Consider the following 24360-nt stretch of genomic DNA (forward strand, 5'->3'; position numbering starts at 1 on the left):
AATTGAGTATGTGTATCATCTTGTACACAGCTGTCAACGCATTCAAAAGCGCATTTATGTAGTTGCTCGAAATAAGTGCAGTCAAGCCCATTCTTTCGCTTTCGCATTCGCATTTGCATTCGCGAGCTATGTCGTTTCAGCTTAACAAACGCATATAAACCACGAACGAGCAGTGAAGAAGAATAAAATATCTATATACTAGCAGACCCGGCCACACGTTGTTGTGGCTAAGGTATACATTAAATTAAGTTGGTCCAATCTTCGCCTCGGCGACGTTATTGATTACTCGAGGTCGATTTATGTTACGCAGCATGATGACAACTCACACTACTTTTAATTGCAAAGTGAGTGATGATAGACAATTTTAAATAGTTTGGGATAATTGACTACGTCATCCTGGTTTGTAGCTGTGTCAACTCTCCTGGACCGAAATTCTAAATTGTCGCATTAAGATCATCGATATCTTTGTTTTTTTTTTACCACCAATCAGTCATTTATGGTTATCATATTGAGGTTTCGTGTCAGGAAAACTTCTCTTTCAAGTCAATGAAGTGACAGAAATCTGTTGGAAATGCTATTAATCCATCGAGGTGTCAACTGTGACCCTACCATTTCCAACTGCTTCTACAATCGTAATTTAATATTGTTGCAAAAGCACTCATATATTAGTTGTTAATTGGCGATTCTTTATGTGTCGCCACAAATTAAATGACTTTAGGCATGCGATTAGCCCGTCAGTAACAGTTGATCCAGGAATAATAGTGCGCGAAGTCACTGGAGGTAGTAGCGACTTCTTGAATATTTGGAAAATGTTCGTTAAAGCGCTATTTTTGGCGATTTTGCCGACTGGTGTTTCGTTCATTTGCAATTTAGGAGTAATTTCAAGGCCAAATGTGCCGTATGTTTGCCTACTAACAGGTGACAAGTCGCCCCTATTCCCGTTAACCTTGGTGGTGAAAATGAGTGAAATTGGTTCTGGAATTACATCAGCCCTCATATACTATATATGATGATTTTCTATTGGACTTTATGCCGAATATATAGGTCAAATTGTGAGTTATCTTAATAAAATTACATCAATAAATTGCGAGAGTATAAAATGTTCGGTTGGACGTGAACTTAGCCTTTCCTTATTTTTTACAAATTGTTTTGGGCTATCGACACAACCTTATACAATTGAACAATAACAAAAATATATTAACAAAGCAACAATGACAATCTTCAAAATATTATTTATTTTGTTTTCTCTTTTTATATTTTTCTTGTCAACTCGAATAAAATTCTCTTATTGATATCTTCCTTGCAATTTTTCCATATTTACTCACTTTCTAATCTTTTTCAGGCCTTCCACGAATATTTCAAGACTAAAATTAGCCAGATCGGTTTGAACTTCAACAACCAATAACTTCCCGATTTTAGAAAATTTTTAATTTTCTTCGCGGAAAGTTAAAAAAATTTAGGGGTGGACCATTCTTAACATTTAGGAGGATGAAAAATAGATGTTGTCCGATTCTTCACCCTAGCCGATATGCACGCTAAGATTCACGAAAATCGGTCGAGCGGTTTCAGAGGAGTTCAATAACGTACACCGTGGCACGAGAATTTTATATACATATTAAATATTAAAATAAATTTAAAAAAAACTTCAAATTAAACGGCAGATAACGGCGGTAATGAAACACCGCAGAAATTACACAAATATATTATATGAATATTGATGTTGTTGTTGTTGTTATTATTGCTGCCTACGCATAAACAATAAATTTGGACTATTTCATACGCCGTCAAACGCAGTTACAACAACAGCGCGCACTAGGCAACTGCAATCAGAGCAAATTGCATTCGCAGCAGTCCCCTATACAGCAACAACAACAACAACAACAACAACGAAACTCATTTTTTATACATACGTAAATACATATCAAGCAGCAAGAGTTATCATCATAAACGCAAGCGCCGCAACAAACGCAAACAAAGCGACGAACGCGACAACAACAACAATAACACCGAGCCAACGAACGAAGCCCCCTAAGCGGCCGCGCCAACACTGAACGAACGCGTCATTGCATAGCGCTACCCAAAAATGATAGCAGACTTCTATCATTCTTGAGCGCTACCAACTATTCGATGCGCGCGCGCCTGATAGTACGATTTGATAAGCGAACGCAGAGTATAAAAATTGAGGGCTCAGCATTTCCGTCGTTTAGTGTTTGGCTGCTCGCGTTTGACGTGTTCATAAAAAATCAAAGTGAAAAATTCAATAAGTAAAACGACAGCAACGTAAGGTGTGCACGCTAACATAAGTAACGTAACGCAACGCAACGTAAGAAAAAGTGTTAAACAATAACGTAACGGAAAGTGTAACGTAATTGTAGTGATTTTCAAGCAGAAGCAAAAGGTGTATAAGAAAAGCAATTGAGTGAGAAGTTCATTATTTTTTTTAAGAAACTCCCTCCGTGGTCATACGCCTTTTAATTTGTTTGTTTTAATTTCTGCGTTCATTGACGGCACCGCCACTTGAGAAGTGAACTGAAAAGTGCCTGCGCGCTGCAAAGTCAAAAGCAAATCGTGCAACAAGCTAGCGGGTCAGTGGCAGCGCGGCGCGGCGACGCGTTCGAGTTCTTGAGTTTCCAAATAAACTGCTGTGTAGTTTACTTGAACTTCAGTTGATTTCAAATTGGTGATTCATTTTATCTTTATTTTTTTTAATGGATTTTATTCTCGTTTGCGGTGTTTGTTGTTTATCTAAAAGCATTCACACAAACACACATACACATATGTACATTTGTATGTCACTGCGCAGCTGTATTGAAATTGTGGCATTTTAGTTGATTTTCATTTTTCGTTTGAATGCAAAAACAAAGGTTAATGTCAATGATACTGCAATTACTACATAGTGGAGTCTGATATGTATGTGCTTCGCATGTGCGCGTCCACGTTCACGAGTTGGCGTGCAATTGATCAAACGCTATAACAGCAACTGGAGTGCTACTTATGGGCTTGGAAAATATTTTAATTTCCATGCATTTAGCTAGATAGTTTTATGCATATTTTATTATCACTCTTTTGTTTCACCGAGCTCCATTCAGCTCAAGCGCGAAGCTTACAATAAGCTATTTGAATAATTTGTGCGATACGTTGTAATTAAACATCGCGTGTGTATACATACATATGTACGTAAAATCAATTACGCGAGCACATTTCATTATGAACATAGAAAGGGTTTTTCTATAATACATTTTTAGTTTATAATCACAATAAAAACAATGGTTTAGGGAAATTAAATTATTTTTACACTTATAGTGTTGTTGCATAAACAAACAATTTAAGCTGTCTTTTCATACTGAATTCCTATACCTAATAGAGTTCTTTCCTAGGTCGGTTTTCTTGTTAAATATTGTGCGCCAGTGGTTTTTAAGTTCGATATTGAAGTAGATTATAATAAGAGACAGCTGATCAAATGGGAAACTATCGAAATTTTAACTGTGAAGTGCTGAACACAAAGACGACGACACGACACGACGTAGCGACGGCTGATCACAAATGTCGCTTTGAAGCCAGCGTCTTGAACATTTTGAAGACGGCAGCGACATATCAAACAGCAATTTCATTGTTGCCGTACTAACATCTTTCACTTCAATAAAATTTACATATTTAGTTTAAAGTGAAATTATTTACGCGAAAAATGTAAAAATTGGCGATTTATTTGTTTTAAATAATCGATTGTTATTATAAATGATATACAAAAGCTATTTTACGTTTCTACTGGCAAAATGACGTCATACTTGTGAGAACTTTGAATAATTTTACATTTCACATGTTAGTGGCAGCTCTACAGCGGCCATTGTCGTCGGCAAAATTAGAAACATTTCTAATTTGGCGACAACGACAACTACAAGCCTGTTGTCGCGTAGTCGTGCTGTTGTCAAAAAATCTGTGCCTATAAGAACGCGTGTATTTTATTATTTGACAGATGTCGCTCGTCGCTTGTCGTCTTCTATGTGTTCAGCACATGAAATCGAAATCAGCTGATTAACAACAAATATATGATAACCGTCTTCTAAGAATTGCTAAAAAATTTCCTCTTTTTTCTATTAAACCTTTCATGCCCAATGTACTTATCAGCTTCAAATTATCTTTATTTAAATATTCAGCGGTTTTTTCAATTATGTAGACTTATGTGTTGTGCTAGCTTACAGTTACTTTTTCTGATATGAGCACGTGATCATATGATGCACGTTTTCATTCAGTAAGAGTTCTACGCAGAGAGAAATTGGCAAAAATCGTTTCGTTATACAAAAGTGGTTATACAAAAATTGTTCCAAACATAAAAATAATTGTTTTATTTTAAAGCAAAGTGAACTATAGAAATAAGTAAAGATAAGAGAGTTATTTAAACAAACAATTTCAAGATAAAAGTGTTTAGTTTATTTATAATAATTTAATTTGTGCCTATAAGCAACATCCTTTAACTAATGAACCAGGATACATAGAACTTTGAAATTTTTATTTCTTCAAGATAGATATTTGGTACTTTATGCCCCTAAAAAGTGCTCCGCCCATTTCAATTCGGCATGAGAGGGTTAAGGGGATTATCTCATGTAATGGCCTGTGTTTAAGGAATTTTTTAGATTTTTTTTTCTACGACCAGTAAATATATTTCGACAATATAAATATACATTTTAAATAAAAAATATTGCGAAGAACATGAATTACAGCGTTCTGAACACCACACCTCGAAAAAATGGGTTCGCACTTCCTCTACGTCTGTAAGAAAAGCATGGAATGAATACCAAAAATTGGACATTTGGGAGACATTTGAAGAAAAATCATTAGTTTTCTAGCTATAAAAAAATCGGAATTTTGGGAATTTTCGATTGATAATAGAGCGTTCCATGCGTTTACATGTGTTGAGTGCATCTTACAAATTTCAAGTCAATCGGTCAAGGCGTTTTTTTTAGATACGATGGAGGATAGTTTAAAAAACACAGTTTTGAGAAAAACGCGTTCAAACTTTCCAGCTGCCAACTCAAGTCTCAAGTCAGCTCCTTCTTCTAACTGTTGTATCTTTAAAACGACAACGAATGTTTAAAAATCACTTTACTACCGTTTTCAAAAAAAAAAAACAATTTTTTTTTGAACTCATCACATGTGATGACCCCCTGAAGTAACTGGAGGACTGACTTATACAAAAGTTTCCGCTGAATTCTCCATCCAAGCAGAAAATTAAATCAGTTTGAAGGTAATTTTGAGTAATTTTGTGGGAAAAGTCATAATACACAACGTATGTATATATTGTTGTTTTGAACATTTGGACCCGATTCCAAAATTTAAATCAAATATCAAGAATAAGTCCAAGACTCCACCTGATTTACATTTCAAAATTTATTTTTAGAATTAAAAAGGACTGAAACACGAAATATCCCAGTCCAGCAGAGAGCAGTTTTCTAACAAAAAACTAGGTTTTAGAGCGTATAAAGTTTCGCGTACCAGTTTGGCCAAATAATTAATTCCATAAATATCGGAATTTACTTCCGGAAGGTAACAAGTGCTTAGAAATCCCCAGATTCTAAATAAGATTTCGGAATGCGAAAAATTTTCGGAAATTCCGAGACTCGATACCTTATGAATAGGTACATACATATGTACATATACTCTTCTATTCGACACACAAGCTCTCTAGCCAAAATGTGTATATATTAAAACGTCAACAAAGTTGAAGTCGCATTCTATAAAGTGGAGCATGTGGATAGTTACCACATTTAAGTATAGTAACCGCTGATTATTCTAAATCTTGGTAAATTTATACCAGTTGTGTGTTCGATTTAACAATCTATAAGATTTAGCTATTATTAGTGAACTCACCTCACAGTGGTTATAACAATTCTAGAATAAATAAAAACACAAATAAATCGGAAAATCAGGGATTCGATAACTTAATAAGCGTAGGTAAAGTGATCTAGTAGATTTGTGATATGTGTATAATATATATATAGTATGTCTGTATGTAAGACTACTTAAAATTACTAAAGTAGAACGTCGAGTTTCGATAAACACATGCTATTTTGTGTTAAAATATTTTCCACATCATTGACCTTGCAATATGATGACTTAAGCCAATAACAAATGTATCCTACCACAAACCAAAAACAACAAAATGTAAATGGAAGTATGTTGTTACAATTCAAACGTGTGCTTCTTAAAAAAATTTATTTTTTTTAATTGCTTTGGGCTTTAATTTAAAAATTATTGATGTTAATGAGTGATAACGTCCTTGTTTACGTCACTGAAACTATTTACAGTTCATTTAACTCGCGTAAAATTTTAGAAGTTGTATTATAATTTATTGAACTGCAATTGTTAGGCTAATGAAAGCAATTCACTCACTATGCGGTAGACGTACAAAGTGTTTTCATATTCTACTCATATAAAAATCAAAATACGATTGTTTCAGTGTTTAAAATATATAAAATGTTAAGAGTAATTGGACGCTGTCTGTGGCTTTGGAAAAGTCGAATATTATATTTTACATTATAAAAATGGTTGTCATGCAATAAAATTCACATAAAAAATATGTTATCTCCACTTAATAGGTAGATGTTTTAAGGGGTTATATACAGTTAGAATTTTCAAAAAACCGATTTTTTTTATTTCATTTTCTTAATGTACATATATTTAAGAATACACACAGAAAACTTCATATCGTTCCGGTGAATATTTTCAAAGTTACAAGCAAATTTGAAAATGCGTTTCAGAGTCCGAGCGGCAGCGCGTTTTTCTCAAAATGGTGTTTTCAAAGTCGGTGACCAACATTACTCGAAAACGGCTAGACCGATTAGTCTCAAATTTTAACACGATCTTCTTAAATATATTTTTTAGTAATTAATCGAAGATTTTTTCTCTCCGATAAATATTTTTTTTTTATAAACAATTTAAGGCCGAAATTTCGGTGAAGAATCGATTTTTTTTTTAGAAACCGCCATTTTGTCAAAAATTTTTATTTTGCTTATTCCTTCGATTAATTACTAGATTTAACAATATTTCAACGAAATCTGTTTGGTTTTTTAATTTCAAATGATCCAGTTCCGAGATATAGTGGTCACCGCAAAACGTCTTTTTTGAGAGGAGCTCCTGGAGATCAGCTGTAGCTCTTTTTCAAATAAATATTTTTACTAGTACTAAGTCTTAAAATACAGTTAAAAGATACCATAATATGTGTATAAATTTTTGGATCAATAAATTAAAAAGTTTTCTCAGAAAAAATTCTGGAATATTCACTATTTTTCGGCCGTCTAACTGTATATAACCCCTTAAAGCTAGTGTCCAAAAAATAGCAATACTATAGAGTGCAAGTATGGACTCCCATTTCGTTGGTTATTGGTTTCTTGAGAGCATTTTTCGTAAAAACCCGTGAAACCCTAACCTAAATATATTTGAATGCAATAGCAAAGCATATTAATATGAAATAAGAAAGTGAAATCATTATTACCCTAATGTTAAAAATAATTAAAAATGCAATTTTCTCGCTTTACAGTTGTCGCAGCCGCACACCGTGCGTCCTTCAGCCACAATTGTTCATTCACATCATTACTAATATTGAAGCATCATCACCAACAAAATGCTACGCTGCCAGTATGGCATATTTAGCTTGTTTGTGCTTTTCGCGCTCACAAATGCTTTCGATATCAGCAGCATGGAACCCGTTGCCGATAAACACATACAAACCGGAAATCGTATGCTCTACGAAAGGGAAATCAACGCGAACATTTCGCAAGCGGAGGCAGCACAAGAGGATGCCGTCGATGGTGTGCTCGATGTAAATGAGATACCAGTGAGTTTTGATGATGCACAACTGTGGCGTATCTATAATATATCAGAGCATATGCAGAACAACATGCCATTGGCCGAGATGTTGGAGAGGCAATTCGGTGAGTGGAGTGGAATTATTTGCAACGCTTGCGTGTGGCAATGCGGTAGAAGCGCATAAGTCCATTTGAGATTTGCATATATTTTATGTCAATTTAATCAATTCTTATCGAATATTTCAGGTGGCGTTGTTTGGAAGGAAAATCCAAAATTTCTTGATATCTCCATCAATAAGGAGAACTTGAAAGCAGCACGCAGCTATCTCAGTGAGCACAACATCGACAAAGAGGTCATGCATACGAATATACAGGAGCTGATCGATGCTAGTGAATTAGAGGGCATCAAGGCGTCACAAGCGGAGGCGGGTAGCCGTATAAGTAAGTGTAATAAAATAATAATAACACTGTGATAGTTAAAAAAAAAACGACAAGACCAAATTCGACGGTTTCCCCCTATTTCGGGTCTTACGAATCGAACTGCATCATTACTTTTTTTAGTTACAATCATGGTTTCATACAAAAATTTTTGTTGAAGTTTTTCATCAAAGTGGCCCATTGTAAGAGAAAGGCACATTTTTCTTCGGTCTCTAACTTTTTAATGTTGACTTTTTTGGTAAACTTTCTTTGGCAAAGCTTCTCAGAATAAGTCCGTCTTTAAGTTCTTAGATGACTGTAAACCCCAAAATCAATGTTTTTTGTGTGAACTGAAATTTAATGAGGGATGCAATCGATGTATCGATGTTTTTGAAACATCGATGTTTTCGTCAAAAAGCATCGATGTTAGCCATCGATGTCTCGAATCTCAAATATCGATGCATCGATGTCACTTTCAACGATGTTTTATGTCGATGTTTTATATAAAAATTTGACTTTACACCTTCACACTTTTTCGGGTATTAACTCGAAACCCTCTATTTGGATACGCTTTATTACATTGAAATTCGATTTTTGTAAAATTCGGAAAATTCGTTAAAGGAATGTGTGCTTGGCGGTTACTTTTATGATTTATTTATACAATTTAATTCTGGCGTAGGCTACTGCGTTAGATCAGAGATTCAAATTACTGCATTTTAAAGATGCTATGGCTAAAAGAAATACTTTTTTTTGCTTCATAAAAAATTCAAAGAATCGTGCTGATACAACGGAATCTTCAGATGAGTGTGAAACAGAATACTCGTTTGATATTTGGAACCAGAATAAACATTTGGTCCACCAAAAGGTGAAATGTAGGCTGTCAAATTTATCTACAATTACAGGGACGGAAGGTTGATGAGAAAGTGTATCTCGGCTGTTACCCCTACCAATCAGAAGCCAATAGAGTTTGGGTTGACATGAATACTGTGTTTCCGGAGTTGTATAAATAGGCTTATTAATATTTACACATTGTGGCCACCTCAGTGCCGAGTAAACGACCGTTTTCTAAACCCAGGGCAACTATCACGCAGAGGTAAAATCTAAAAGAAATGACAGTGAAAAAACTTTCCATGTCGTTGTTTTGAAATTCTGTTATTTATTGAGAAAAAACTTTAACAGACATATAATGCTAAGTGAAATAAAATGTATCAACTTAAGACGTACTACATTTCATTTATTTATGCTTCTGCTTCTGTATCCCTTAGCTTTTCACACTAAATTTAAAATAAGTGAAAAAAGTTCAAAAATACATCGATGTTTCGATGTATCGATGTTTTAATGGCCGATGTTTTTGATTTCGATGGGTTTTGAAGAAACATCGATACATCGAACCATCGATGCTTCATTTCACGATGTTTGCATCCCTAAATTTAATCCATTTTTTTTAATGTTTAAAAGTAATGATACAGTTCGATTCGTAGGACCCGAAATAGGGGGAAACCGTCGAATTTGGTCTTGTCTTTTTTTTGACTATCACAGTAATTATAACTATGTTTATTAATTATTATTTCATCTCTTCTTTTTCTTTTGTAGAGAAACAAACACGAAGCGGAATGCATTGGAGGGACTACCAAGATTTACAAGTGATTTATGCGTTCATGCGTGAAATACGCACAAAGTTTCCAAAGATCTGTCGTTTGTACTCTATTGGAAAGACGGTGGAGGGACGTGATCTGAGGGTGTTGAGGTAATTGAAATTAAAATTGGAATAAAATTATTAGTTAATGTGTAAATGAATAAATCGTAGAAACTAGAAATAAGAGATTTTTAGGCGCTTAAAAAGGTCTAATTTTTAATATATTCAATTTAAACGAATTATAAAATTTTTGTTGATTAGGTAAATTGGTTAATGAAGATTAATAGAATTTTTGCCTTGGAAGGGCTGCCACCTTAATAAACAAATGAAATCAATTAAATTATTAACTATTTTTCGCAACGGTTGTAAAATTAAACACGTTTAAAAAAAAAATGCTAGCGGAAATTTGTTAGAGAAGGGTTGCCACATATTTAAAAACAATATTAATGCATTTAAATTGGTAAAATTAACGAAATATTAAAATATAATGTAATCATTTTCGGGGTTTAAAGTCGTTGGTATTTAGGAAAGTTTGAAGTTGCCACCTTTCTAATAATGTATGTAATGTATGCTTAGCTGAGGATAATGAATAAAATTTGTGCTTAATGCCAATAATTGTGAAGTATTCCTAATACTAACCTCTATCCTCAATATATACAACCGATTTAGCGAATTCCAATTAAAATTTCGTGCATTTTCAAGCACATATTTCCAGAAATATTGATGTCACAAAGGTCAAAACTTAAGAAAAAACAACATTTCATTTATTAAAATTATATGTAATAGTTAATCATTCGTATAATTCAAAACAATGGCATTTAATCAACATGAAAAAACATATGTGGGTTTTGCCGCAGGCTTTTAATTTTGCTTTTGCTATATTTATACTCTCGCAACAAATGTTGCTAAAGAGAGTATTATAGTTTTGTTCACATAACGGTTGTTTGTAACACCCAAAACTAAACGAGTTAGATATAGGGTTATATGTATATACCAAAGTGATCAGGGTGAAGAGTGGAGTTCAAATCCGAATGTCTGTCTGTCCGTCCGTCGGTCCGTCTGTGCAAGCTGTAACTTGAGTAAAAATTAAGATATCTTGATGAATCCTGGCACACTTATTTCTTGGCACCATAGGAAGGTTGGAAGGAAGGAACTACTCGACCGATTTCAATGAAACTTGGTTTGTAATAGTTTTCTTACATCCCAATGATATGTTGTAAAAATAGGCCAAATCGCTTCACAACCACGCCTACTTACTATATACCAGAACTTTGAAGCCAATCTGAATCGTTTACTTTACAATATATAAAGTAAGTATTAGTGAAGATATCGGTGCAGAACTTTGCACAAATACTATGTTAATGGTGTGGCAGCCTCATTCTAAAAATCGCCGAAATCGGACCATAGGTTTTTAAGGCCCCATATATCGAACACGAGGACCTCGGTGCTTCTAACCTAATATTATGGTTTCCAACTTTCAATGGACTTTATACAATATATATGACAAATATGTGGGTCAAATTGTGTATTATATACTATAAATAAAGTTAAATATATAAATTGCGAGAGTATAAAATGTTCGGTTACACCCGAACTTAGCCCTTCCTTACTTGTTTTTATTAAAGTACAAGTACGTCACTCCTAATAATTCCCATAATTGCAAACTATGCTGATAACAAACACCGTGACATGTCGGCGTATAAAGTAGTTGAAAAAACAGTGCTTTGCCGCACACAATTGTTGTTGCAACCGCCGAAACGCGAGATAATTAAATTTTATGCAGGCCACGTTAAATGTGTTAAACACTTTTGAACGTGATTTGAGCCATTATCATAATGAGAAAATTTCATTCATACATATTATCAAGGACGTTAGCATGTCTATAAGCTAACTATGGGTACATTAAGAGCTGGAACTCAACTAGAGTGATATAAAATTGCAGAAGAGCATATATATAAATCAATATTTAATAGATCAGTTCGAGGTTATTTATTTGTTTCTCTTTCTTTGTAGAATCTCGGAGAACCCACGAGAGTACAAAAAGATCTGGATCGATGGTGGCATACATGCACGCGAGTGGATCAGTCCGGCAACTGTTACTTACATCATTTATCAGCTATTATCGAATTGGAATCGGCAACCGGCGTATTTAAAGCAACGGACTTGGTACTTTATGCCCGTTATGAATCCCGATGGCTACGTCTACAGTCGCAAAGTGAATAGAATGTGGCGTAAGAACCGCGCACCTTTGTCCGATCCAAACTGTTTCGGTGTCGATTTGAATCGTAATTTTAATATTTGAATCGTAATTTTAATATTAATTGGAGTGGACCTGGTTCATCGACTAATCCGTGCAGCGAAATATATCGTGGCGTATCACCCGCCTCTGAATTGGAAACGAAAGCGGTCTCGCGTTTCCTATTGCGTCGCAGACGTAATCTAGAAGCTTATTTAACTTTTCACAGCTATGGTCAAATTATCGCCTATCCTTGGGCTTACAAACGAGAGAAAGTTAGGAACTTTGCGGAGTTGCAAAGGATCGGCGATACGGCCGTACGGCGCATTAAGGAAAAGACCGGCACTGATTATCGTTGCGGTGTGACAAATTCAATAATGAGTGTTGCCGGTGGCGGTTCGGATGATTGGTCGCGTGCAAAGGCTTTTGCGAAAATTGTTTACACCATCGAATTGCGTGATACCGGAAGTAGGGGGTTCCTACTAGACCCACCGCAAATTCTCCCAACTGCCGAGGAGGGCTGGACCATTGTAGACACTGTAGCACGGAATGTTGGACGCTAATCTAATTTATTTCTATTTGAGTATTTCTAAAACTGTATATATGTGTAAGTGTATGTGTGTTGTGGAATTTTTGAGTTACGTATGTGTGAATGTTAAAAAATATATATGTATATACAGATGTTTACAAAAAATAACTTTGTGCATATGTACTACATAATTCTTCCGTTTCGAAAATCAATAAAAATCCTTATAACTGATAAATATAGCACATTTTCATTAGATACTTTTACAACTTTTATGGTGCCATCGCAATCGGAATTTCTGAAATCTCTTTGCGCAGTTTTGGAAAACCGAAAAAATAAAACATGAATTTTATTACTCGTATTGGCAATACCCTCCCCAACCGGAGGCGGGTTGCCCAGGTGGGCCCGACGACTCTGGCAGGATCGGCATGAGTGGTACCACGGTGAAATGGTACCGAAGTCATCTTAAAGAGAGAAGCGTTCCTTTGATCATGCATGTAGTGGACAAAACTATAAATAGGAACAACAGCCAAGTATTGCCGCAAGAGTTGCCAAATTGCAAACGGCTTTGACAAATTCCCTCACAGGAACAGAGCGGCCATGCTCAGGTACAGAAGCCAACGCGGTTAGTAGACAACCAGCGCAGGTATGCTGCTGCTCTCAGGAGCATACGCATAGCGTAGCTGTCGCTGAACTACACAGCTTAAGCCATGGTACCAGAAACACTTACCGTCCTCCAAAACAGGATAAAGGATGGAGGGACGCTCTATCTTTTAACGAAGTCTATTCCAGGTGAGGAATGCTTCTGGTAGAATGCAGAGATGAAGCGAACGCCACCTGCCTAACGGAGTATGCTGCTAAGCTTGAAGGTTGGAATAGTCCAGTCCTCTGCGCAAAACCATGATATGAGATACCGCCCATGCATAGCAAGACGGTATTCCTTCCGAGGAGCGCTGAAGAGCCAATAAAGGCACAGAATTAGGGCACCTCAGCTTGGCGAACTCGCAACAGTACCATCGAAGACTCCGTAATGGCGGAATTAAACAACAATAGTACAAAAAAGTCGTCTATAAAGAATTTTTTTCACTTTTCCAACCAACAAAAAAGTTGGCAAAATGGCGACCTTTTTGTAACAAAACTTAGCTTCATTTGAAGTTTACGAAACTTAAGTGTACCGATGTTAGATCGAAATTTTTAATTCAGAAGGATAATTAAAACAATTAAAGAAACAATTTTTGTAGGAGAAATTCGCATAGAAAATAAATCAAGTCAAGCATCGCTTGGAAGTTGTTTCAGTATCAAAGTAGATTGCTTTCTATAGGAAAAATATCAAAAAAAAAATTGTAACGATAACACTGTACAGCACTCGGCTGGATCAAACTATTTTTTTATTTGGGTTCGAAGTTCGGAAAAAGAATTAAAAAATATATACATTATAAATTACAGGATATAGTTGGAGTAACCAGTATTTTTCGATACACAACATTTTATTTTTTTTCGATGATCTAACTTAGACTCTTTATAGGATCTTGTATATAAGCTCCATTCAATTACTCATAATTAAATTAAGAGGAAATTAAATGCACATTTTGGATTGTTTAGTAACTATATTCTGAAAATAATAATAATTTAAAAAAATCAGTTTTCAAACTTCGAATCCAAATATTTCGATTTTTGAGGCTAACATCGAAATTCGGAGAATCCACATTTTTTAATTAAGACTATGTATATGTAATGACTGCATAAATACACACATAGCTTTACAATTTTTGACCTCATACAGAACCAAATTTCGTACTATCTGCACTTATATTTTATCGACAACTTGTGAAACACAGCAACACCGTCGCGCAGTCAATCATATTTTATTTACAATTTATAAGTCATAAAATATTTGTTTTGTCTGCCATATGTTCACAAATTCTAAGCGTACATATGCGTAAAAATTAAATACAAAACACGTCAAAGTGTGAAAAAGTAAGAGAACGCAACAAAAATAAAGCGCCAATTGGCAATAATATACAAGCCGCAGTTGTAACCGCGCGACCGGTGTGACAAATAATTTTTCGAAAACACTTTTAGACGCTATACGCTTAACGCATACACAATAAAAGACGCTTATAAACCACGAACGAGTAGTGAAGAAGAATAAAATATTTATATATTATATTAAAATAAATTAAAAAAAAAAAAACTTCAAATTAAACGGCAGATAACGGCGGTAATGAAACACCGCAGAAATTGCACAAATATATTGTATGAATATTAATGTTGTTGTTGTTATTATTATTGCTGCCTACGCATAAACAATAAATTTGGGCTATTTCATACGCCGTCAAAAGCAGTTACAACAACAGCGCGCACTACTGCAACTGCAATCAGAGCAAATTGCATTCGCAGCAGCCCCCTATACGGCAACAACAACAACAACGAAACGTATTTATTATACATACATAAACACATATCAAGCAGCAAGAGTCATCATCATAAACGCAAGAGCACCGCAACAAACGCAAACAAAGCGACGAACGCGACAACAACAACAATAACACCGAGGCAACGAACGAAGCCCCCTAAGCGGCGGCGCGATCGCCGCGCCAACACTGAACGAACGCGTCATTGCATAGCGCTACCAACTATTCGATGCGCGCGCGCGTGCTAGTACGATTTGATAAGCGAACGCAGAGTATAAAAATTGAGGGCTCAGCATTTCCGTCGTTTAGTGTTTGGCTGCTCTTTCAGACGGAACGTAACGCGGCGCGGATCGTAAGGCGCGTTGGAAAAAAGCAAAGTGAAAAATTCAATAAATAAAACGACAGCAACGTAAAGTGTGCGCGCTAACATAAGTAACGTAACGCAACGCAACGTAAGAAAAAGTGTTAAACAATAACGTAACGGAAAGTGTAACGTAATTGTAGTGATTTTCAAGCAGAAGCAAAAGGTGTATAAGAAAAGCAATTGAGTGAGAAGTTCACAATTTTTTTTTTAAGAAAAGTAAAGTTGGAAAAGAAAATTATAATATAATAATAAAGTATAACAAAATATTATTTTTTTAATAGTGCTTTGTTGCGCGCATGCGCGCTTCCAATTTAACGAAAGTTACCGTGCGCCAACCAGAAACATTTTGAATTGTAAAGCCATAGCAGAGCTATTGTTATTACTTGAAACAACGAGTTGCATTTTATGTTAAAAATATACAATAAACAACGCGGCGCACACACACACACACATGCACACATGTAAAAGAGAAAAGACAAAGGAAGAACGAGTTTTCGAAATTGTTGAAATTTTTTGGTGAAAGACTTTTAATGGCTGACAATACGAGCACAAATGCAGGCGATGCTTCCCAAAAGCCGTCATAACGGCATAAACAAGTTTGTTGCCACACATTTCTTAGTATAGCCTGACTTACTCACAAATCGCGCCGCCCTGCCCTCCACTCCCTCTGTGGGCATACGCCTTTTCATTTGTTTGTTTTAATTTCTGCGTTCATTGACGGCACCGCCACTTGAGAAGTGAATTGAAAAGTGCCTGCGCGATAAGCGCGTCAAAAGCAAATCGTGCAACGAGCTAGCGGGTCAGTGGCAATGCGGTTAACTACACGAAAGCGCCTCCTGCGCAGCGACAGTGGCAGCGCGGCGACGCGTTCGAGTTCTTGAGTTTCCAAATAAATTAATGGAGTATCGGGTGAAAGAGGAGGCTCTTCTCCAGAGCAGGAATATATATAAATATTCTTTATTGGACTTATAGTTTTTAAAATATTCATGTTTAAAAGTCCAATTTTTTCTATAAGTAACACATGTAATTTCACACACTATAACACTATTTTTTTAAATTTTTCACTTCACATATTGAAAATTACACTATTAACATTCAATTTAATTCAAAATATAGATTTATTTAAGCAAAAATTACTTATTTTAAAAATCACTTAGCACACTAATAGCTGAAAAGGTTTCTGTGTTTACAATTATATGGAGCGTTGCCACATGTTAGAAACCATAGATGATAGATTTTTTAATCACTGTGTTTTATTTATTAACATATTATAGTTTTTTGTCGTAGAACTCTCTTCTGCATCAAGGATGTATATAAAAAATCTTTCCAGGGATGTCCGAAGTTTTTTCGTGTAGAACTCCTTTAAAATTATATAATAAAAGTAAAATGTACATTTAATGCAACGCCTACATTTTTATTTAATATATTTGAGGTGAAAAAAGTGCGTAAAATGTGTTAAAGTGTATTAAATTGTGTGAAATAGCTTGTTTAAAAAATTGATTTTTTTATCTTTAAAGCGGAATATCTCGAAAACTAGGCGTCTGCGGTACCTATTACCCTATATATTATTGAATCGGGAGGACGTCCTCTTTCCAACGGTGTAATCAGATCGCGGCGCCATAGTAATCGGAATTGTGCCACATTTCATTATGAACATAGAAAGGGTTTTTCTATAATACATTTTTAGTTTATAATCACAATAAAAACAATGGTATTATGTGTTGTGCTAGCTTACAGTTACTTTTTCTGATATGAGCTGTACACGTGTTCATTCAGTAAGAGTTCTACGCAGAGAGAAATTGGCAAAAATCGTTTCGTTATACAAAAGTGGTTATACAAAAATTGTTCGAAAAATAAAAATAATTGTTTTATTTTAAAGCAACGTGAACTATATAAATAAGTAAAGATAAGAGAGTTATTTAAACAAACAATTTCAAGATAAAAATGTTTAGTTTATTTATAATAATTTAATTTGTGCCTATAAGCAACATCCTTTAACTAATGAACCAGGATACATAGAACTTTGAAATTTTTATCACTTCATATTTGAGTTAAGACTAATATATATCTTGGTACTTTATGCCCCTAAAGAAGTGTTAGCTCCGCCCATTTTAATTCGGACATGAGACGGTTAAGGGGATCATCTCATGTAATGGTCTGTGTTTAAGGGATTTTTTACATTTTTTCTACGACCAGTAAATATATTTCGACAATATAAATATACATTTTAAATAAAAAATATTGCGAAGAACATGAATTACAGCGTTCTGAACACCACACCTCGAGAAAATGGGCTTTCACTTCTTCAACGTCTGTAAGCTTAAATGCCTGGAATGAATACCAAAACTTGAACTTTTGGGAGACATTTGAAGAAAAATGTCTAGTTTTCTAGCTATAAAAAATCGAAATTTTGGGAATTTTTTATTGATAATAGCGTTTACATGTGCTGAGTGCATCTTACAAATTTCAAGTCATTCGGTCAAGCCGGAATATTTTAAAAACATAGGTTTGAGACAAACTTTCCAGCTGCCAACTCAAGTCTTCGAACAGCTCCTTCTTCTAACTGTTGTATCTTTAAAAATCACTTTACTACCGTATTCTAGACATGTTAAGAAAGCAATTTATGACAAAACAAAAATTTTTTTTTGAACTCATCACATGTGATGACCCCCTGAAGTAAATGGAGGACTAAGTTATACAAAAGTTTACGCTAAAATCCTCCATCCAAGCAGAAAATGGGTAATTTCGAGAAATTTAAACGTCATAATACACAACGTATATAATGTTGTTTTGAACATTTGGACTCGATTCCAAACTTTAAATCAAATATCAAGAATAAGTCCAAGACTCCACCTGATTTCTGTTTTAAAATTTCTTCTTAGAATTAAAAAGGACTGACACACGAAATATCCCAGTCCAGCAGAGAGCAGTTTTCTAACAAAAAACTAGGTTTTAGAGCGTATAAAGTTTCGCGTACCAGTTTGGCCAAATAATTAATTCCATAAATATCGGAATTTATTTCCGGAAGGTAACAAGTGCTGGGAAATCCCCAGATTCTAAATAAGATTTCGGAATGCGAAAAATTTTCGGAAATTCCGAGACTCGATACCTTATGAATAGGTACATACATATGTACATATACTCTTCTATTCGACACACAAGCTCTCTAGTTGTGTGTTCGATTTAACAATCTATAAGATTTAGCTATTATTAGTGAACTCACCTCACAGTGGTTATAACAATTCTAGAATAAATAAAAACACAAATAAATCGGAAAATCAGGGATTCGATAACTTAATAAGCGTAGGTAAAGTGATCTAGTAGATTTGTGATATGTGTATAATATATATATAGTATGTCTGTATGTAAGACTACTTAAAATTACTAAAGTAGAACGTCGAGTTTCGATAAACACATGCTATTTTGTGTTAAAATATTTTCCTCATCATTGGCCTCGCAATATGATGACTTAAGCCAATAACAAATGTATCCTATCACAAACCAAAAACAACAAAATGTAAATGGAAGTATGTTGTTACAATTCAAACGTGTGCTTCTTAAAAAAATTTATTTTTTTTAATTGCTTTGGGCTTTAATTTAAAAATTATTGATGTTAATGAGTGATAACGTCCTTGTTTACGTCACTGAAACTATTTACAGTTCATTTAACTCGCGTCAATTTTAGAAGTTGTATTATAATTTATTGAACTGCAATTGTTAGGCTAATGAAAGCAATTCACTCACTATGCGGTAGATGTACAAAGTGTTTTCATATTCTACTCATATAAAAATCAAAATATGATTGTTTCAGTGTTTAAAATATATAAAATGTTAAGAGTAATAGGATGCTGTGGCTTTGGAAAAGTCATGCAAAAAAATTCACATAAAAAATGTGTTATCTCCACTTAATGGGTAGATGTTTTAAAGCTAGTGTCCAAAAAATAGCAATACTATAGAGTTCAAGTATGGACTCCCATTTCGTTGGTTATTGGTTTCTTGAGAGCATTTTTCGTAAAAACCCGTGAAACCCTAACCTAAATATATTTGAATGCAATAGCAAAGCATATTAATATGAAATAAGAAAGTGAAATCATTATTACCCTAATGTTAAAAATAATTAAAAATGCAATTTTCTCGCTTTACAGTTGTCGCAGCCGCACACCGTGCGTCCTTCAGCCACAATTGTTCATTCACATCACTACTAACATTGAAGCATCATCACCAACAAAATGCTACGCTGCCAGTATGGCATTTTTAGCTTGTTTGTGCTTTTCGCGCTCACAAATGCTTTCGATATCAGCAGCATGGAACCCGTTGCCGATAAACACATACAAACCGGAAATCGTATGCTCTACGAAAGGGAAATCAACGCGAACATTTCGCAAGCGGAGGCAGCACAAGAGGATGCCGTCGATGGTGTGCTCGATGTAAATGAGATACCAGTGAGTTTTGATGATGCACAACTGTGGCGTATCTATAATATATCAGAGCATATGCAGAACAACATGCCATTGGCCGAGATGTTGGAGAGGCAATTCGGTGAGTGGAGTGGAATTTTTTGCAACGCTTGCGTGTGGCAATGCGGTAGAAGCGCATAAGTCCATTTGAGATTTGCATATATTTTATGTCAATTTAATCAATTCTAATCGAATATTTCAGGTGGCGTTGTTTGGAAGGAAAATCCAAAATTTCTTGATATCTCCATCAATAAGGAGAACTTGAAAGCAGCACGCAGCTATCTCAGTGAGCACAACATCGACAAAGAGGTCATGCATACGAATATACAGGAGCTGATCGATGCTAGTGAATTAGAGGGCATCAAGGCGTCACAAGCGGAGGCGGGTAGCCGTATAAGTAAGTGTAATAAAATAATAATAATAATTATAACTATGTTTATTAATTATTATTTCATCTCTTCTTTTTCTTTTGTAGAGAAACAAACACGAAGCGGAATGCATTGGAGGGACTACCAAGATTTACAAGTGATTTATGCGTTCATGCGTGAAATACGCACAAAGTTTCCAAATATCTGTCGTTTATACTCTATTGGAAAGACGGCGGAGGGACGTGATCTGAGGGTGTTGAGGTAATTGAAATTAAAATTGGAATAAAATTATTAGTTAATGTGTAAATGAATAAATCGTAGAAACCAGAAATAAGAGATTTTTATAGAGAGGCGCTTAAAAAGGTCTAATTTTTAATATATTCAATTTAAACGATTTTTAAAAGTTTTGTTGATTAGGTAAAATGGTTAATGAAGATTAATAGAATTTTTGCCTTGGAAGGGCTGCCACCTTAATAAACAAATGAAATCAATTAAATTATTAACTATTTTTCGCAACGGTTGTAAAATTAAACACGTTTAAGAAAAAAATTGTTAGAGAAGGGTTGCCACATATTTAAAAACAATATTAATGCATTTAAATTTGTAAAATTAACGAAATATTAAAATATAATGTAATCATTTTCGGGGTTTAAAGTCGTTGGTATTTAGGAAAGTTTGAAGTTGCCACCTTTCTAATAATGTATGTAATGTATGCTTAGCTGAGGATAATGAATAAAATTTGTGCTTAATGCCAATAATTGTGAAGTATTCCTAATACTAACCTCTATCCTAAATATATAAATAAAATAAATAAATATATAAATAAATTTCGTGCATTTTCAAGCACATATTTCCAGAAATATTGATGTCATAAAGGTCAAAACTTAAGAAAAAACAACATTTCATTTATTAAAATTATATGTAATAGTTAATCATTCGTATAATTCAAAACAATGGCATTTAATCAACATGAAAAAAGCCACATATGCGCAGGCTTTTTTATTTTGCTTTTGCTATATTTTTTATTAAAGTACGTCACTCCTAATAATTCCCATAATTGCAAACTGTGCTGATAACAAACACCGTGACATGTCGGCGTATAAAGTAGTTGAAAAAACAGTGCTTTGCCGCACACAATTGTTGTTGCAACCGCCGAAACGCTGCAAATGGCGAGATAATTAAATTTTATGCAGGCCACGTTAAATGTGTTAAACACTTTTGAACGTGATTTGAGCCATTATCATAATGAGAAAATTTCATTCATACATATTATCAAGGACGTTAGCATGTCTATAAGCTAACTATGGGTACATTAAGAGCTGGAACTCAACTAGAGTGATATAAAATTGCAGAAGAGCATATATATAAATCAATATTTAATAGATCAGTTCGAGGTTATTTATTTGTTTCTCTTTCTTTGTAGAATCTCGGAGAACCCACGAGAGTACAAAAAGATCTGGATCGATGGTGGCATACATGCACGCGAGTGGATCAGTCCGGCAACTGTTACTTACATCATTTATCAGTTATTATCGAATTGGAATCGGCAACCGGCGCATTTAAAGCAACGGACTTGGTACTTTATGCCCGTTATGAATCCCGATGGCTACGTCTACAGTCGCAAAGTGAATAGAATGTGGCGTAAGAACCGCGCACCTTCGTCCGATCCAAACTGTTTCGGTGTCGATTTGAATCGTAATTTTGATATTAATTGGAGTGGACCTGGTTCATCGACTAATCCGTGCAGCGACACATATCGTGGCGTATCACCCGCCTCTGAATTGGAAACGGAAGCGGTCTCGCGTTTCCTATTGCGACGCAGACATAATCTAGAAGCTTATTTAACTTATCACAGCTATGGTCAACTGATCACCTATCCGTGGGCTTACAAACGGGAGAAAGTTAGGGACTCTGCGGCGTTGCAAAGTGTCGGCGACACGGCCGTACAGCGCATTATCAGTAAGACCGGCACTGTTTATCGCAGCGGTGTAACAAATTCGCTATTGAGTGTTGCCGGTGGCGGCTCGGATGATTGGTCGCGTGCAGCGTGTAATGTGAAATATGTTTACACCGTCGAATTGCGTGATACCGGCAAAGATGGTTTTATACTACCGCCAGATCAAATTCGTGGAACTGCCGAGGAGGGATGGATCATTGCAAATACTGTATCACAGGCTGTTCGACGGTAATATAATTTATTTCTATTTGAGTATTTCTAAATAATGTATATATATGTAAGTGTATGTGTGTGTGTGAAATTTTTTGAGTTATGTACGTGTGAATGTTAAAAAATATATATACAGATATTTAAAAAAAGAACTATGTGCATATGTACTACATAATATTTCCTTTTCGAAAATCAATAAAAATCCTTATAATTGATAAATGTAGCACATTTTCATTAAATAATTTTAAAACTACACTCTTGATGTTTCGATCGCAATCGGGAAACTCTTTGATCTTATTTTGAAAACCGAAACCTTGAATCGAAAACTTGAGAATCGAATCCTATCGAAGTACCCACAAGGAAGATCAGCAGCGCTGATCCTGAGAGACAAAGGCCCATAGCAGTGGCTCACAGAAGGAGGAGGCATCGAACCGGCAATACTTTCCCCAACCTGAGGCAAGTTGCCCAGGTGATCCCGACGACCCTCCCAAGATCGGCATGAGTGGTGCCACGGTGAAGTGGAGGTATCTTGAAGAGGGAAAATCGCCTGAAGCAGCAAAGGAGCTTGCTCTTGGCAAAGTTAAGAGGGCATAGCAAAATGTCTCCAGCGGCTGATTCGCCCCGTGAGTGGCGTTCCTTTGATCCCAAACGGCATGGAGTGAACAGAGCTGAAAATAGGAACAGTAGGCAAGAATTGCCTAATTGCAAACGGCTTTGACAAATCCCCTTACAAGAGACATCCAGCGCAGGCTGAACTATCCAGCGGAAGCCATGGGACCGTCCTCCAAAACAGGATAATGAAAGTGGTATCTAAAGGGTGGAGGGACGATCTATAATTTAACGAAGTTTATTTCAGGTCAGGAACGCTTCTGGTAGACTGCAGAGACGAAGCGTGAAGGTTGGAATAGTCCAGTCCTCTGCGGAAAACGAGGAGATTACATACCGCCCATTCATAGCATGACGGTATTACTTCCGAAGAACGCTAAAGAGCTACTTGAGTTCGCCTTAGACCTAATAAAGGTACAGAATGAGGGCACCAACGCCTCAGCTTGGTGAATTCTCAACAGTACCATTGAAGCGAAAGGCTCAACAATAGAATCGATGATGTGTCTTACAGAATACTCGGGGAGGCGGGCGTTCGCCCAAACTACAGTTTTAGCGTGGTTCATATGCGCCATATAAGAACGGAAGCAGCGCGAAAGTGCAAGGTGGAGCGGACTCGAAAGCCATTAAATGCAACTGGATTTATCAATTTATTTTCTAATTTTAGAAAATTATATAAAATTTTGGAAGAAGTTGTCTGCTTGTCACAAGCAATAATTAAAACAGCACAAACGATAATAGCAATCAAAAAGTGTACTTCTCTAATTAAAACACACATTTTTTAAATCGAGAAAGTTATCTGAGAATATAATTAAATTTTATATGGATAATGTCAAGCCAGAAAAATTTAATAAATACACAAATGTATATACATGTGTGTACCTATATCTGCAATAAAAAATCTTTACACATGCACTCGTATTTATAGCCCTAATTGAGTTTCAGTAAAAAAGCGTTTATATTATATACACATACACTCAACGGTTTGCCGCTTCATTAGGCGTTTGAGGATGTGCTTGCGTAAAGGCGCCCCCCACTCACCGTGTCTGTGTCATCGTCGTCACCGTTTAACAGCGCCATTGTAGTAACATCAGCCTCAGTGGACATCATGTTTTGCATATCCTTCGGTGTGGACTCTTCAGATATGACAGACACCGATGGTAAATTCTCGACAAAATCATCAAAGCGTTGATTTTCAAGTGGCGTGTCGACAGTTGGTGTCTGTGGCGTGTTTGTAGCTGTAGTATCACACTGTGCAAGTGTGCTGTATTCCAATCCGTTTTTTTGTGATTTCATTTTTTCTTTATGGCTACAATTACCATTTGTCAGCCTTGTGTGCGACACACCTTGCATTTGTTTCTGGATTGGAC

General features: G+C 35.5%; 1 protein-coding gene across 1 annotated transcript; it reads left to right on the forward strand.

The window, feature by feature from the left end:
• The first annotated feature begins 2154 nt into the window (after positions 1 to 2154).
• LOC105220502 (uncharacterized) lies at positions 2155 to 22587 on the forward strand. The gene is given in 12 exon segments (XM_054231766.1): positions 2155 to 2285; positions 7535 to 7928; positions 8049 to 8243; positions 9813 to 9966; positions 11869 to 12133; positions 12136 to 12649; positions 18128 to 18134; positions 19541 to 19558; positions 19609 to 19934; positions 20055 to 20249; positions 20328 to 20481; positions 21644 to 22587. Coding segments are annotated over 11 exon segments (2904 nt in total). The 5' UTR covers positions 2155 to 2285; positions 7535 to 7618; the 3' UTR covers positions 22410 to 22587.
• Positions 22588 to 24360: the final 1773 nt, after the last annotated feature.

Source organism: Zeugodacus cucurbitae, chromosome 5 (assembly GCF_028554725.1).
Source record: "Zeugodacus cucurbitae isolate PBARC_wt_2022May chromosome 5, idZeuCucr1.2, whole genome shotgun sequence".
NCBI classification, from domain to species: Eukaryota; Metazoa; Arthropoda; class Insecta; order Diptera; family Tephritidae; genus Zeugodacus; species Zeugodacus cucurbitae.